Genomic DNA, 15,365 nt, shown 5'->3' with positions numbered 1-15,365 from the left:
ATGCAAATTACAAAAAATAAATTCATGTCAGTGTGAGTTGTGATATAATGTCAACTCTTCTACTGTTAAGTTTTCCTTCATAATTATGTAAAAGTTCCTTGATATTTGGAGGAGAGGATGTTTAAGTCATTTATTTTATGTAAGTATGAATCTAATTTTACAGAAACCACAAATACAATTGATTACTATCTTTGTAAAATGTGACATTTCTATTTAGAGAACATCTTAGGCTGTACTTGACATATGTTATTGCTGACTTTTCTTTTTAAAGAACTATAGCTTCTCAAAATCTTACAGTGTACTATTTAGGGATAAGTTAATAGTATCCATATTTTCAAAAGTTATATACTAAGCATATATTATAAGAAATGTAATACTTCAATTTTGATTTGAGTGTTTTCAGGCATTGAAATAGTTTTGACTAAGGATTTTTTTTTTAAAGCTGTTTAACCTCCAGGGTTATCTTTATTTAATTGAAAAACAGGGACTTCCCTGGTGGTCCAGTGGGTAAGACTCCGAGCTCCCAGTGCAGGGGGCCCAGGTTTGATCCCTTGTTGGGGAACTAGATCCCGCATGCATGCTGCAAATAAGAGTCTGCATGCCGCAACTAAGAGTCTGCATGCCTCAACTAAGAGTCCACATGCCGCAACTAAGAAGTCTGCATGCTGCAAACTAAGAGCCTGCATGCTGCAACTAAGACCCTGTGCAGCCAAAATAAATAAATAAGTAAGCAAATAAATAAATAAATAATTTTAAAAAAGAGAAAAGAAAAACAAAACTATTTTTTAAAGAAACAGGAAATTTAGACAAAATCCTAGTAGTCCTAAATATGCCTTAGTTACTTTGGGGAAAGGAGGAAGAGAGGAGAATGGGATCAGGGAAGTAGACACAGAAATTTAAACTGATTTTATAATTTATTTCTTTAAAAAGGAGAGCTGATTCAAAGTTAGCAAAATGCTGTGATTTAACAAAATGGGAACTGTTTACCATTCTCTGTGTTTTTAAAAAAGACAGAAATCAATTTATTAATAAGTCTCATTATTTCTTCCTTAAGTTTCTTATAAGATTCTATGAGCATCCTAATATAAAACTTTTATATCTATATTTCTAGAAGAGTCTCCAAGCTACCCTCTGCTACTCTAAACTATCTCATCCTGATTACATACTGCAGCCAGGTTAATCAACCAAGAACCAACAATAAAGTCCCATTCTGATTATATCAAATGTAAAGGTTAGAAAGGGTGGGATCAGATCTCAAAGGGCAGAGGCGTTTAAAACCTTTTTAGATTCAAATACTCTCTCCATTTCTCTGAGTTTGTGTGTAGGTTAAAAAAAAAGGTAATTACTACTTCATACAATCTTTGGAAGGATTTAAAAAGACTTTTTATATGAAAACATCTAGTACCATGTTTGGCATATTGGCATTCAATAAATACTAGTTTTCCTTCACCTATTCTTAATCGCCACAAGAGTCTAACACATGTGCTCTGAGTTTTTAAAAAATCTCTTCATATATGGTCAGTTAATCTATGAAAAAGAAGGCAAGAATATACAATGGGGAAAGGACAGTCTATTCAATCAGTGTGCTGGGAAAACTGGAAAGCTACATGTAAAAGAATGAAATTAGAACATTTCCTTACACCATATACAAAAATAAGCTAAAATGGACTACAGACCTAAATGTAAGACTGGAAACCATAAAACTCCTAGAAGAAAACACAAAACACTCTCTGACATAATCGTAGCAATATTTTTTTGGATCTGTCTCTTATGGCAAAGGAAACAAAAGCAAAAATAAACAAGTGGGACCTAATTAAACTTAAAAGCTTTTGCACAGCAAAGGAAGCCATCAACAAAATGAAAAAACAACCTACTGAATGAGAGAAAATATTTGCAAATGATATGACCATTAAGGGGTTAATATCCCAAATATATAATCAGCTCATACAACTCAATATAAAAAAAACAAAACCCATTAAAAAAATGGGCAGAAAACCTGAATAGTTATTTTTCCAAAGAAAACATACAGGGACTTCCCTGGTGGTGCAGTGGTTAAGAATCTGCCTGCCAATGCAGGGAACATGGGTTCGAACCCTAGTCAGGGAAGATCCACATGCTGTGGAGCCACTAAGCCTGGGCGCCGCAACTACTGAGCCTGCGCTCTACAGCCCGCAAGCCACAACTACTGAGCCTGCGTGCCACAACTACTGAGCCTGCGTGCCACAACTACTGGAGGCAGCACACCTAGAGCCCGTGCTCCACAATGAGAGAAGCTACCACAATGAGAAGCCCGTGCACCACAACGAAGAGTAGCCCCTGCTCACCCCAACTAGAGAAAGCCCACGCACAACAATGAAGACCCAATGCAGATAAAAATTATGAATTAGAAAAAAAAGAAAACATACAGATGACCAACAGGCACATGAAGAGATACTCAACATTGCTAATTATTAGAGAAATGCAACCCCAAACTACAATCAGGTATCATCTCACATTGGTCAGAATGGCCATCATTTAAAAGTCCACAAACAATAAATGCTGGATAGGGTATGGAGAAAAGGGAACCTTCCTACACTGCTAGTGGGAATGTAAATTGGTACGGTCACTTAGGGAAAACATTAAGGAGGTTCCTCAAAAAAAAAAAAAAAAAAAAAAGAGCTACTATATGATCCCGCAATTCCACTCCTGGGTAGATGTCTGAAAAAAACGAAAACACTAATTCGAAAAGATACATGCATCCCAATGTTCATAGCAGAATTATTTACAATAGCCAAGCTATGGAAGCAACCCAAGTGTCCATCAACGGATGGATAAAGAAGATGCAATACACACACACAATGATGAAATTTTAAAAATAAATTTATTTATTTATTTATGGCTGCGTTGGGTCTTTGTTGCTGAGCGCAGGCTTTCTCTAGTTGCGGAGCACGGGCTCTAGGTGCGCAGGCTTCAGTAGTTGTGGCAGGTGGGCTCAGTAGTTGTGGCTCGTGGGCTCTAGAGTACAGGCTCAGTAGTTGTGGTGCATGGGCTTAGCTGCTCCGCAGCATGTGGGATAGTCCCAGACCAGGGCTCGAACGCATGTTCCCTGCATTGGCAGGCAGATTCTTAACTTTCCTGCACAAGGAAAGTCCCCAAAATAATGAAATTTTGCCATTTGCAACAACATGGATGGACCTGGAGGGCATTGTGCTTAGTGAAATAAGTCAGACAGAGAAAGACAAATACTGTATGTAATCACTTATATGTGGAATACAAAAAAATAAAACAAACTAATGAATATAACAAAACAGAAACAGACTCACAGATATAGAGAAAAAACTATGGGGAGAGAAAAGGGAGGAGGGACAAAATAGAAGCAGGGGATTAAGAGGTACAAACTACTATGTGTAAAATAATTCTTCCCAGACCGGGGCATGAACCCGTGTCCCCTGCATCGGCAGGCGGACTCTCAACCACTGCGCCACCAGGGAAGCCCTGTTTTATAATAACTTTAAATGGAGTATAATCTATAAAAATTTTGAATCACTGTTTCACACCTGAAACTAATATAATACTATAAATCAACTATATCTCAATTAAAAAAAAAATCTCTTCATTGTTCTTGCATGTCCCCTGTTCAGTTTCATTTCCGTGATCAGTTTCATTCTATTTTATTACTCTATTTCTCCCACTCTAAATTTTCTGCCCCCATATCCACCATCTATTCCTATCCTACTTAACCTTCAAGGCCCAGCTAAAATTCTACTTCTTACATAAAGTCTTCCTGACTTTGAACTCCTATTGCTCTTAGAAACCAGTACCAGACAGTTGACCACTTAATTGTTCTTTGTTCATGTTTGAATTTTTACTTTTAATTATTAATTATAAGTACATCAATACACTTTCCTGTTTTAAAAAATACTAATAACACAAATAAAGCTACAGAGATCTTTGACTATTATCATTCCCAGACCCCTCTTTTAGGGGAGCCAATACTGTATGTGATGTATCTTTCCAGACCTTTATCTACATCTACATACTTACAGAAATGTAGTTTTGCTTTATCTTTTTATTTTACATATATGGTATCAAATTGTACACGATGCTCTGGAACTTGCTCATTTCATTCAATAAATCTTGGCGGTCCTCTCAATACATGTAGATATGTGTATTCTTTTCAAATGTCGCAGTGTTCTAGTTTATTTATTTATCCTTTCCCCTATTGGTGGGCATTTAGGTTTTTTTTATAGTTTTTACCTACATGAATAATGAAATATTTCAGAGGGAAAATGACATGAGAAAATTCTGAAGCAGAAACCACAAAACAAAACTACCACTTACACTGAAGAGATTTTCTAACAAGGTTAAGTCTGGTGAGCCGAAAGTTAAGATGACTTTGTATCTGAGAAGCATAGTATTTTTCATTTACATTATAATTTTCATATTCTTTTGGGCATTCAGTAAGACCATTTTCATAGTTTTGTTGGTAAGGTATAGTGCTTATTAAATTATTTGGTGTAAAAGAGCCCATGCAGGATTGGATACACTACCTGTCTGTTTATTCTTTCCACCAGCATTAATCATTTTCTCCATTAACTCCCAACACCAGAGGGCAGCAGCCTCAGTACTAATTAGCAATAATGTAGAGAGTAAGTGACTTATGAAAAAAATACTCCTTTAGTAAAATCTACACTAAATTACTAACTAACCTTTTATTTGGGGGAAAAGTGTTTCTAAACATATGAAATATGAAATAGGTAAAAACAACCAAATAAGCAAAACATACTGTCTTTCCAAAAAGATAGATAAAAGAAATCAAATTTAGATTATCCGGGGAGGGACCATGAAAATCCGAGCTAGTGGAATATAACATTTACATTCTATGGTTAATTTAATGTATCTTATAAGTACAATTCGGAAGAACCAAATAAAGATAAATTCCTTTTCATTAGCTTTTTCAAAGAGGAGGAAAGGAACAGATGGGGAAAAAATAATTCCAGATTAAAGATATATCCAAATAGACTTCTAATAGCCTTGTAGAAAACTTAAAGGAACTAAACAAAAAACCTTTATGAAAGAAAAAACAGGGCAAAGAAGACCCCCAAATAAAAAGCAGAAGTAGCCAGTCTACCTATTTTGAAATTTTCAGGTGGGAAAAAAGAAAGTGCTTTCAAATAAGAATCCTTTCCCTTTCAAGTATAAGTACTTTTTAAATTCACGGACTTTAATTTTTAGAACAGTTTTAGGTTTACAGAAAATTGAACAGATAATACAGGTAGTTCCCATAAATCCTCCCACCCAATCTGTTTCCCCTGCTGTTAACATCTCATACTGGGGCTGGAAAGAGGGGAGGTAAGGGGACTTCTTTAATGGGTATAGAGTTTCAGATTTGCAAGATTAAAAAGTTCTGGAGACCTGTTTCATAAAAATGTGAATATGAGGGCTTCCCTGGTGGCGCAGTGGTTGAGAGTCCGCCTGCCGATGCAGGGGACACAGGTTTGTGCCCCAGTCCGGGAAGATCCCACATGCCATGGAGCAGCTGGGCCCATGAGCCATGGCCGCTGAGCCGGCCCGTCCGGAAGCCTGTGCTCCGCAATGGGAGAGGCCACAACTGGGAGAGGCCCACATACCGCAAAAAAAAAAAAAAAGGTTAAGATGGTAAATTTTATGTTTTTTACCTCAATAAAAAATTAAAATTTTCTGTTTTGTCTTCAGATTGATCCTCAACATTGAAAATAATAAGTACCAGGTTAAGATCGTCTAAATATTGTTCACTACAGACCCTAGTAGTGGGCTTGGATAAAATTTCCTTCTCACCAGGCCCACCTTGTGTCTTCTGAAGGTATTGAGATCAAATGGATTTTTTTTTTCCTTAAGCTCCATCAATTAATTGTTCAAAATCATGCCCTGTTTTAGTTTTCTTCAGTTTTGAACCATAACTTGCTTATTCAGGTCTGTTTTCCTTCCTTCCTCCTGTCCCTCCCTCCTCCCCTTCCTCCCTTTCTTCCATCTGTGGATAACTGCTTTTCTTTTTTTGATGTTGCTGTTGCCAGAAATAACATGCCATCTTCAACATTATCATTAACATCTTCCAGCTTTTTATTACTTATGGCATAGACATTGCATTCTTTTTCACGACACATTTCTTTGAAGCCCAATGTCAAACTAGTACACAGTTGTCAGCTGGGATTTCTTTACACTGGACTCCTGGGGTAGTTCCTTCATGTCAGCTTCCCTCATATTTCCTATTTCCTTTTGCTATAGGTTTCTTCAACTTGTGCTTTTATATTTTCTATTGCATTTGGCAGGGGGTGGAGGGATACAGTTTTTTTTTTTTTCCTTAACTCCCAAGAGCTCATTCTTCTTTCCTCTTCCTTTTTCATAGCATCTTTCCTTGTTTGATGGAATAATTATCCTTTTAAACTTAATTTTAAGATTTTAAGTTCTTATGTTCCCTTATTTACCTCAGTTCCTTTCTGGGTCCATTGCTTTGTTTTTATTTTTCATGCTGCTTGCTTTCTTTACATAACTTGATCCTTGGTTAGTCATTGATATCCACAGATTTTTCTGGGAAGCTGGTATGGGTTTTCTCTGGTTTTGTATACATAGGTATGTTTTCTGCCAATCTCTTCAGAAATAAAATGGCCAATTGGGAGCTCTGTATTTGTGAGCTAAGCTTACTGTTCTGGAGACTTTGTTAGCACTGATTACATTATTTAAGCTTTCAAAAGAATAACTAAAACTAATGGCATAATGAAATTTAGGCAGGGTGGGGACTTCCCTGGCAGTCCAGTGGTTAAGACTTCGCCTTCCAGCGCAGGGGGTGCGGGTTTGATCCCTGGTTAGGTAGCTAAGATCCCACATGGCTTGTGGCCAAAACACCAAAACATAAAACAGAAGCAATATTGTAACAAATTCAATACAGACTTTAAAAATGGTCCACATCAAAGAAAAAAATCTTAAAAAAAAAAGTTTAGGTAGGGTGGAAAACAGTGTGAGTGAGCTCTCATTTTTCATAGTATGTATTTGACAGATAATATCCAAAACAAATCAAGGAATAGTGGTACTAGCATATTATTTAGTCTTTTGATGGTAGTCATGAGAATAACTAAAGACAAACAGTTAAAAATGGTTTTTAAGGAGCAAACTGAGGATGAGAAGAGGCAATTAGGAACGCCACTTTCTATTATAATACCTTTGTACTAATTTTTAAAAATCATAAACACTTATTTCTTTGAAATAAAAATAAATTAAAAATAAATTAAAAATAAAATGGTAGAAACTGAAGAGCAAATGTAAGAAATTTGGAAAGAAAAAAAATGTGTGTGTGTGTGTGTGTGTGTGTGTGTATCTCCAAACCCTTATTTATATGTACTAAATCTCTTGGACAGAGGGAGAATGTTGTTGCCAAGGAAACCTAAGCAACTGTTGAGCAGCAAATTCAGCTCTTTTAAAAAATATTTCATGGCAATTTATTCTGCAGAATATTACAGCCTACCACAGCTTTCACAAAAGTTGGGCACGAACCTGCGTCCCCTGCATTGGCAGGCAGACTCTCAACCACTGCGCCACCAGGGAGGCCCCAGTAAAATGGTTTTAATGAGGTCCTTGAAACTTGGTTTATTATGTCACTAACATTTACTAAATATTCAGGTTAGAGTCTAGTACAGTGATAAGAAAACTAGAGTAAAGGTCAGATATCCTAGGTTTGGTACCAAGTGTACCACTTAAAAGCCATATGTCCTTGAGCAAGTCGTTTTCCTTGTCTGAAACTAAATTTCTTTACTTATAAAAATGGGGATAACTACTACCTAGCCTGCCTACCATACACGGTTGCTGTGAATATCAAATGATTCAGATCATCAAGGTTTGAAACACTACACAAATAAATTCAAGTAATAAGCACTAATATTTTCCAAAATTAATAAGGTGATAAGTGCTCTTCATTGATTAAATGCCAAATTATGTAAAGTATTAGAAAAATGTGAACAAAAAATGTAATATAGACCAGTATTGTAAAAATTGGATTGAACTAGGTGGCAGATCCAAGCTCTGGTCCAGGCTCTACCCACCACAACTGATAATTTCCACAACTTCTTTGGGTCTCTGCACAATGAAACTGGACTAGACAACCTTTGTAGAGGTGCTTCATGGGTGTGTTTTCCATCGCATGATGATGATTTAAAAGGAAATTCATTCACCACTTTTAAAACAATTTGGGCTATATTTTGCTTGAAAAACTTTCACTGCTAGATGTTTGAAAATCACTGACTTTAGAATGAAGTCTTTTATTTCTATTTTCAGGCATTTCATAACCCTAACCTAACTAACTTATCTTTACCTTTACCTTCTACTCTTTCTCAACATAGACCTACATTCTGAGACCATAGTACTCTACTCAATATTTCTCAAAACGCCAAGCCAATTCCTGCCTCTATATTGTTTTCAATATGTATGTAGCTGTTGCTGCTACATCTGGCTGAGCAGCTCTGCCCTGGGTCCCGTCCCACTCCCCACCCATACATTCACACACCCAAATTTGGCCAGTGCTTAATATCTCTGATAAGACTGTTTTCAAAAAGTTAAAATTTACAGCATATCAAAAACAGGAGAGAGTTGTCATGTTAAAGAGAACCTGGCGTCTAGGCCAGCAAGACTTGTCTGTAATTTGATAGAATGTATGAAAGCTGTGAAAGAAAGACATAGGAAGGAACTGAGGGCCTTAGTCAGCTCTAAAAGATAGAAGGGGAGAGCACTGTAGAAGAGTCATCTGTGCATTGCCTGGAGGAGGAACACCTTGATCCACAGACTTGTTGGATTCCAGTGGTAGGACAGTCCCATCATAGAGATTGATGCATTTACTTATTACAGGTTAATGCTGTTAAACATTTATGCCATATATCTGACTCCCCGTGATTTGATTTCACAATCACTAAAAATATTCTGATTCTTTGACTTCCCTTATGGTGCATCTAGAAAATGGCTTGACTGAGACAAATCTATTTATATTACAACTGTATCATAAATTAATAAAACAGCATTCTGAATTCAGACATCAGTTTCTGTAACCTTGAGCCGGGTGAGTCCATCCTGAGACAAGACAGACTAACAAATTAGTCTGAAGGTATAGGAACCAAGGGTCAGATTCCGGACTGTACTAAATGGCACAACAGAATGCCATTCCATAGGAACAGGAAGGGGTACATGGGACCTCCCCTGTCTTGTTGCACTAATTTCTTTTTAACACTTACATACACCTTTATTTATTCAAGGCCACTAACGACATACTAATGCGTTTCTCTGACCTGGTCTACATGCCTTTCCAACAATTTCTCTCTATGTACCCTAAGCTACAGCAGAAACAAATATTCTAAGTATACACATTAATGTTTTTATCTCTACTTGGAATATTCCTCCTCTCAATGTTGACAAGTCTAAATTTTAATTAATCCTGAAGGTTCAGCACAGATAACACCTTTTTCATGAAGAGATTTCAAAGAACACCACCCACCAAGGCTAAAACTAGCAATACTGGTGACCTAGGCAAGTAGCAAATTGCCTTTAGATCAATTTATGTCTTAGTACTATGTGCCTCACCAGAGTCATCAAGAATCAGGGCATTTGGTAGGTTCTTTTTTTCATTATAAAAAAAATAAATAGGTATTAATCAGGTATTAAACTCAGTTTCTCTGTGCTGGAAGACCACATATGCCATCCATGTGTAATGCACACATGATCTATTATTTTACATTTCTGCACTCTACATTTCAGTGCCCTGGGACATCATAGCCTAGCTTACCTACACTATCCATCTACAGTAGATACACCTTTGCTTACTAATTAAAAGTATTTTTCTCATTAAGAGAGGGATAAATTAAGTAAATATTATTTTTATTAAATAATTTTATTTTATTAAATAATTATTAAACTTATTTAAATCTATTTATCTGTTAAAGGCACTTGTTACTTGCTCCCTGTATTATATTTGTGAGCTTTTGTTTTATTTTCCCTTCTATTTTCTTTGAAGATACAATCCATATCTAGTTCATCTTTGTGTCTCCCACAGATTTTCAGCCAGTGCCTTGTATGTAGAGGGCACTTTAAATATAAATTAATTTCTCTTCCACTTACAGTGAAGGCTCTCCTCATTCTTTTTAGATGCATCCCATCTTCTTATTGTCTTCCTTGACTACCCAGTCCACAGGTCACTTACTTTTAAACTACTATAAAAACTGACTGCCTATAAACCATTTAATTGCCACCAATACCACCCTTGCATTATCTTTTTACATGTATATGTATTTCATAGTCTTTTTACATTTTAGTATACCCCAACAATATCTAGGTATAGCATGGACAATTAATAAATATTAATTCATTCAGGTAATATTTTAAAAAAAATCAAATCAACAGACCCATTAGGAAAAGTGTAGTCAAAACTGGCACCTAGGGCTTCCCTGGTGGCACAGTGGTTGAGAGTCTGCCTGCCGATGCAGGGGACACGGGTTCGTGCCCCGGTCCGGGAAGATCCCACATGCCGCGGAGTGGCTGGGCCCGTGAGCCATGGCCGCCGAGCCTGCGCGTCCGCAGCCTGTGCTCCGTAATGGGAGAGGCCACAACAGTGAGAGGCCCACATACCGCAAAAAAACAAAAAAAACTGGCACCTAAAGAGAACAAAAGATTTCACCCATGGCAATGAAAAACAAACTCCTATTGTTGAAGGGCCAAAGGCTATGACATACATAATAGTTACTAGGAAATTAAATTGTGTTGGAATTCTACAAGTGTCTTTGAAGTTCATAAATCTTCCTTTCACTTTAGGGAGACACAAGTGCAACCACATCCATTTACTGACAGCAGATGGCTTTAAACAACAGCAATTAACTATATTAAACATATAAGGATAACTTTCACTTGTAATTTAGTTAGATATCCCTGCTGAAGATATTTATACAGTCAGTTTGTAGTATATATCATTTCACAGTATGCTAAGCCTTAGCTCTTTTATTTCTATTAGGCTTCCTCCTCCCTAATGAACCAAAAGTAGAAGAGCAATCTCTGAATCTTCACTTCTTTTGTATCCTTTCACAACAAGGAACTATATTCACAGCAGGCAATTAATAAATAAAAAGTTCAGCTTTTCTTTCTGAGTTTCCACACTGTTAATAAGTAGATGAAATACAAAAATACATCAATAGCTCAAAAGGAAAAAGAGAGAGAGCATGAAAAAGGCAGGGGAAAAATGTGGTTTCACTTCCAAATGTGAATAAAAATAATTATGGATGTAAGGAGGCCAGCTTTAGGTTTCAATCATTGTTTTTCCACTACCTAATAATTTGCTATTCAGCTCCTGCTGTCACATAGCTTTTGAGTTGGGTGGCATAAGCTCACCAGATAACCTAATGGATTTAAAGGTATTTGCATTTTGCACATCCTTATGATAATTAATGGGATACCACAGATTTTTCACACTTGATTGAAAAAATATATATGTATATACATACATATTTTTTATATATATGGTCAAATCCTACAAGAAGGGTGTTAGCTCTCTAGTATCTCAGTCAGAACACTCTAGAGCCTTGCTACTCAAAGTGTGGTCCACAGCCCAGCAGCATTGGTAACACTTGGGAGCTCATTATGAGGCAGAAACTCAGGCCCCACCCCAGGTGTCCTAAATCACAACCTGCATTTTAAGATCTCCAGGTGATCTGTAAGCACTGCAAAGTTTGAGCCGCACTTGTTTAGACTCCACAGGAGGAATTAGAATGTCCAAGATACATATGATCAAGTAATACTAAATAACTCACAATTGCTTATTTGTTGGTCTTCCTCATCTGCTGACTGAAGGCTTTTCGAGGGCAGGAACCCTTTCTAGCTTCCTCACCACCAGCATACGCTGGACCTTAAAGGTCCTGAAGCACTACCCAGTGCTCAATGGATATTTTTTGCTGAATGCATGAATGACTGAACAAAGTGAAAAAAACTTTTTAAGAAAGCTAATAATCCTTTAGGAAATTGAATAACATGATTTCACATATTACCACACTAATACTTTAATTCAGTATTATTAATTCCATTTAAAATATGTTGACTTCTCTATTTCAACAAATTCATTTAATGCATTCAACAAAGCAAAAGCCTGGATTATCTTCCTCTGTTGGAGCCAAGGGCCTCTTACAAGTGAAATAACTGCATTTTAATTTTAGCTCTCACATATCCATCCTATATGCCTGCACAAGATGAAATCATCGCAACAATTTGGAAGGGGTGGGGGCGGAATAGAGGAGGAATGGGTAAAGCAAAAACAATTCTGTATCAGGAGCATCACATGAAATCTGGAAAACATGATTTTTGGAATAGGATACTTCCATAAAATAACTCCCGGCCAGAGAAAGAAAGAGAACCCTTATCTTTCTCAAGAGCATAAAGGTGATATTAGAGAATACAAGGGAGCGATAAAAGACCAGCGACTACCTAGCGACGCAAGGTGGAAACACACCAGAACAGAACTAAAAAGGATAGCGGTTAGATAGCGTCCAAGAACAGAGCAAAAAACCACTTTCAGATTTGCAAGAAGGAAGTCAAGAGAGAAGAAAGGGGAAAGGAAACAGATGTATTAAGGGTATAGCTTACGATGATAATTATTATTATTTTTTGGATTAAGAGGGATGACATACACTTGAAGGGGGGGTAGGATGGGAGGAAGGGAGGTTGCACTTTCGCGCACTGCAAAAGGAAGGGACTACAGGCGTTCTTTCCCAGCTCAGACGGTCCCAGGGAGGCAGCCCAGGCATAGGTGGGTGGCAACGCCCGGCTCCGCTAGCCGCTGCCGCATGGCCTGAGCCATCTCCCCCACAGCCTGCCGAGCACCGGGTGGGGACGGGAAAGGGCGTACACTGGGTAGGGGGCGGATGTCGGGCTGACCAGGTACCCACCTTATCCCAAGGGAGCCACTCCCAATGGCCGTGTGTAGCTGAGGGTCGCCGGAGTGACAGGGGGCGGATGCCGGGCTGACGAGATACCCACCTTATCCCAACGGAGCCACTGCCCGATGGCCGTGTCTAGCTGAGGGTCCCCGGTGTGATAGGGGGCGTGGAGTAGGTTGGAGTTCAGGTCCCCCTCTGCGTTTTCAGCCATGGCAGCCAGACTTGGGTGTGCAGGCCTGGGGGGCCGGCAAAGACACGTAGCTGGAGGGGCTTGACGTGCGCTCACCAGGATCCCGACGCCCCCTCCTCACTGAAGGGCATCGGAGACCAACCGCAGGATGTTTGTGCCAGCTCCTGCCGCAGCTTTGGGGAAGCAGGAGAGAGAGGGGACGCGGCCGCCCCACTCCCAACTAGACCAGCTCCTGGTCTCTCTGGGCGACCAGACTGAGGCGGTCCCACCGCAAGAGAACAACAACAGTCCTAGATGTCTGGGTCGTGGCCCCGCCGCGGCCGCAGCACTCGCCACTCTAGGCCCCGCCCCCCGCGCCGCTGGCCCCGCCCCTTCCCAACCCCGCTGACTTAAGCTTCCGAGACCCGAGGCGCGAGCCGGGAAGCGCGCTTCCGACGTCTCCCGAGCTGCGCAAGTTAGGACCCGCGGGGTGGTGAGGAATTAGGGCACAGCCCTTTTTGTTTTTTAATTTGCCTTTTTCCACGTGTTTTATCCTTGTTACAACCCCCACACACTCCCACGCGTCTCATTTTCTGGATCAGCCGCTACGGCCACCACAACGCGCTCCGCCTCAGGGATCGCTTTGTGAATCCCCGTCGCGCGCGTAGGCCCCCTCCCGTTTGGTCTTGGGGCGCCCGCCGGCGGGAGGGTGCGCGGGGCTGTCCCCGCACGGCGTCACGGGAGTTGTAGTTCTTTTCTTTCCTCGAGGTATGTGGAGGCCGCCGCAAAGACTACAACTCCCGGCAGCTCCGCGCCCTGCGTTTTCTCAAAGGAAAAAAGATCTACCTCTAGGCTGTTCCCTACAGACACGCCCTGTCCGTGTTAGGTTCGCTGCGGTTTGTGGCTCTGGGCTTCAATTAAATTAAACAAGGACTGGTACAGTAAGGGGACAGCTGATACCCATTAAGTGCTTTACAGTTTACGAATCGCGTTTTGTCTTTTCAACCGTCGTGTGACAGAGTAAATGGACGTGATCCATCCCCATTTTACACACAAAGAGGAAACTGCCTCTGAGTGAACGGACTTTTTCAAAGAGGCGGAATTCGTGATGGAACAAGGGTTCCAACCTCATTTCAGATCTCAGATGGCAGTTGTTTTTGCTCTTCTGCTACAGTGGACTGGGAGGCAGGAAGAACAAGATGACTGGGGAAAAACAAAAATCAAGTTGTGAAAGAGAGAAGATGTGTCAGCATTTAACCATAACATAAGTAAGAATGGATAAGAGAGTGCCAAAATCAATGGCACTAGGAATACAGAGGAAGAAGAAAGATTATTGAAATAGTCTTAAATTTCTCCTTATTTTGGCCTCCTCTCTTCTACAAGAATGCTCACCTTTCAAGTCACACGACTTTAGGTGTGGGAGATGCTGAGAAGTGCTTACCTGTCAGACGCAGCTGCTCCTGAGTTTCTTGGTGTAGCCTTACAATGGCTCCATGATTTTGATCGAGTATCTTGTAACTCTTTCTCTGGTCAGCATTTTTGCAAGGAGAGTGTAATAATATTTACACCTTGGCTACAGTAACTTAATGAATGGCTTTAAAATGCTTTGAGGTTCACAGATAAAAGACAATAAATTCAAAGTATTACTTTCTTTCCTTTAAAAATGCCACTTACCATAATAAAATCCCAACTACCACGGTACAAAAGGATTGTAGCACCAATCCCTAAAAAATAACGTGCTGTGGTTGGGAATTACAGTTTTTGCTAATCAGTTGGGTGTTTCCTTTATGGAGTCAGCGGGTTGTTTTAATCACACAAGGCCTGGGAAATAGCCATGAGTCCTGGAGAGAAATTCATCATTCACTATCATCAGCATTATTGTCTGCGATGAACGTTAATTAAACATGTACTCTATGCTAAGCGTTATGCCAGGGGCTGAGGCTACAAGAAAGTATGCAATTGTTCATTTCAAGAAATAAAATCTGTCTGGGCAGACAGGATGTATGCAAGAAAAGGTAGCCCATGATAAACAGCAAGTGCTTTTTGCAGACAACTGTTAAGGATTTAGAGTGTGAGATAGTCGATAAGAGCAACAAGTGACAGAAGGGACCAGCAATGAGCTTTGAAGGATAAAAAATTAATAACTAGAGAAAAAGGTAGAGGGCATTTTAAACCCATAGACCATTGGTCTCCCTAGGAGTTTGTTTAAAATATATATTCCTGGGGACTTCCCTGGTGGCGCAGTGGTTGAGAGTCCGCCTGCCGATGCAGGGGACACGGGTTCGTGC

The 15,365-nt window shown here is 39.5% G+C and overlaps 1 protein-coding gene and 1 pseudogene across 4 annotated transcripts in view; one reads left to right on the top strand and one right to left on the bottom strand.

Annotated features, from left to right (window-relative positions):
* PGM2L1 (phosphoglucomutase 2 like 1) overlaps positions 1-13,413 on the bottom strand; it is a 90,587-nt gene extending 77,174 nt beyond the window's left edge. For all 4 annotated transcript variants that reach the window (XR_003005562.1, XR_003005563.1, XM_024761961.1 and 1 more), the window contains exon 1: positions 13,009-13,413. Coding sequence is in view for 2 of the 4 variants with exons in the window: in XM_024761961.1 (XP_024617729.1) it covers positions 13,009-13,119 (111 nt within the window). In the remaining 2 variants the exon portion in view is untranslated. The remainder of the gene's footprint in view (positions 1-13,008) is intronic.
* An 83-nt stretch (positions 13,414-13,496) lies between these two features.
* The window catches only part of LOC112411080 (anaphase-promoting complex subunit 13 pseudogene), a 67,563-nt pseudogene continuing 65,694 nt past the window's right edge, over positions 13,497-15,365 (top strand).

The sequence above is a fragment of the Neophocaena asiaeorientalis genome, unplaced genomic scaffold (assembly GCF_003031525.2).
Source record: "Neophocaena asiaeorientalis asiaeorientalis breed wild unplaced genomic scaffold, Neophocaena_asiaeorientalis_V1.1 scaffold263, whole genome shotgun sequence".
Classification (NCBI taxonomy): Eukaryota; Metazoa; Chordata; class Mammalia; order Artiodactyla; family Phocoenidae; genus Neophocaena; species Neophocaena asiaeorientalis.
This window is presented reverse-complemented; position numbering and strand designations above follow the sequence as displayed.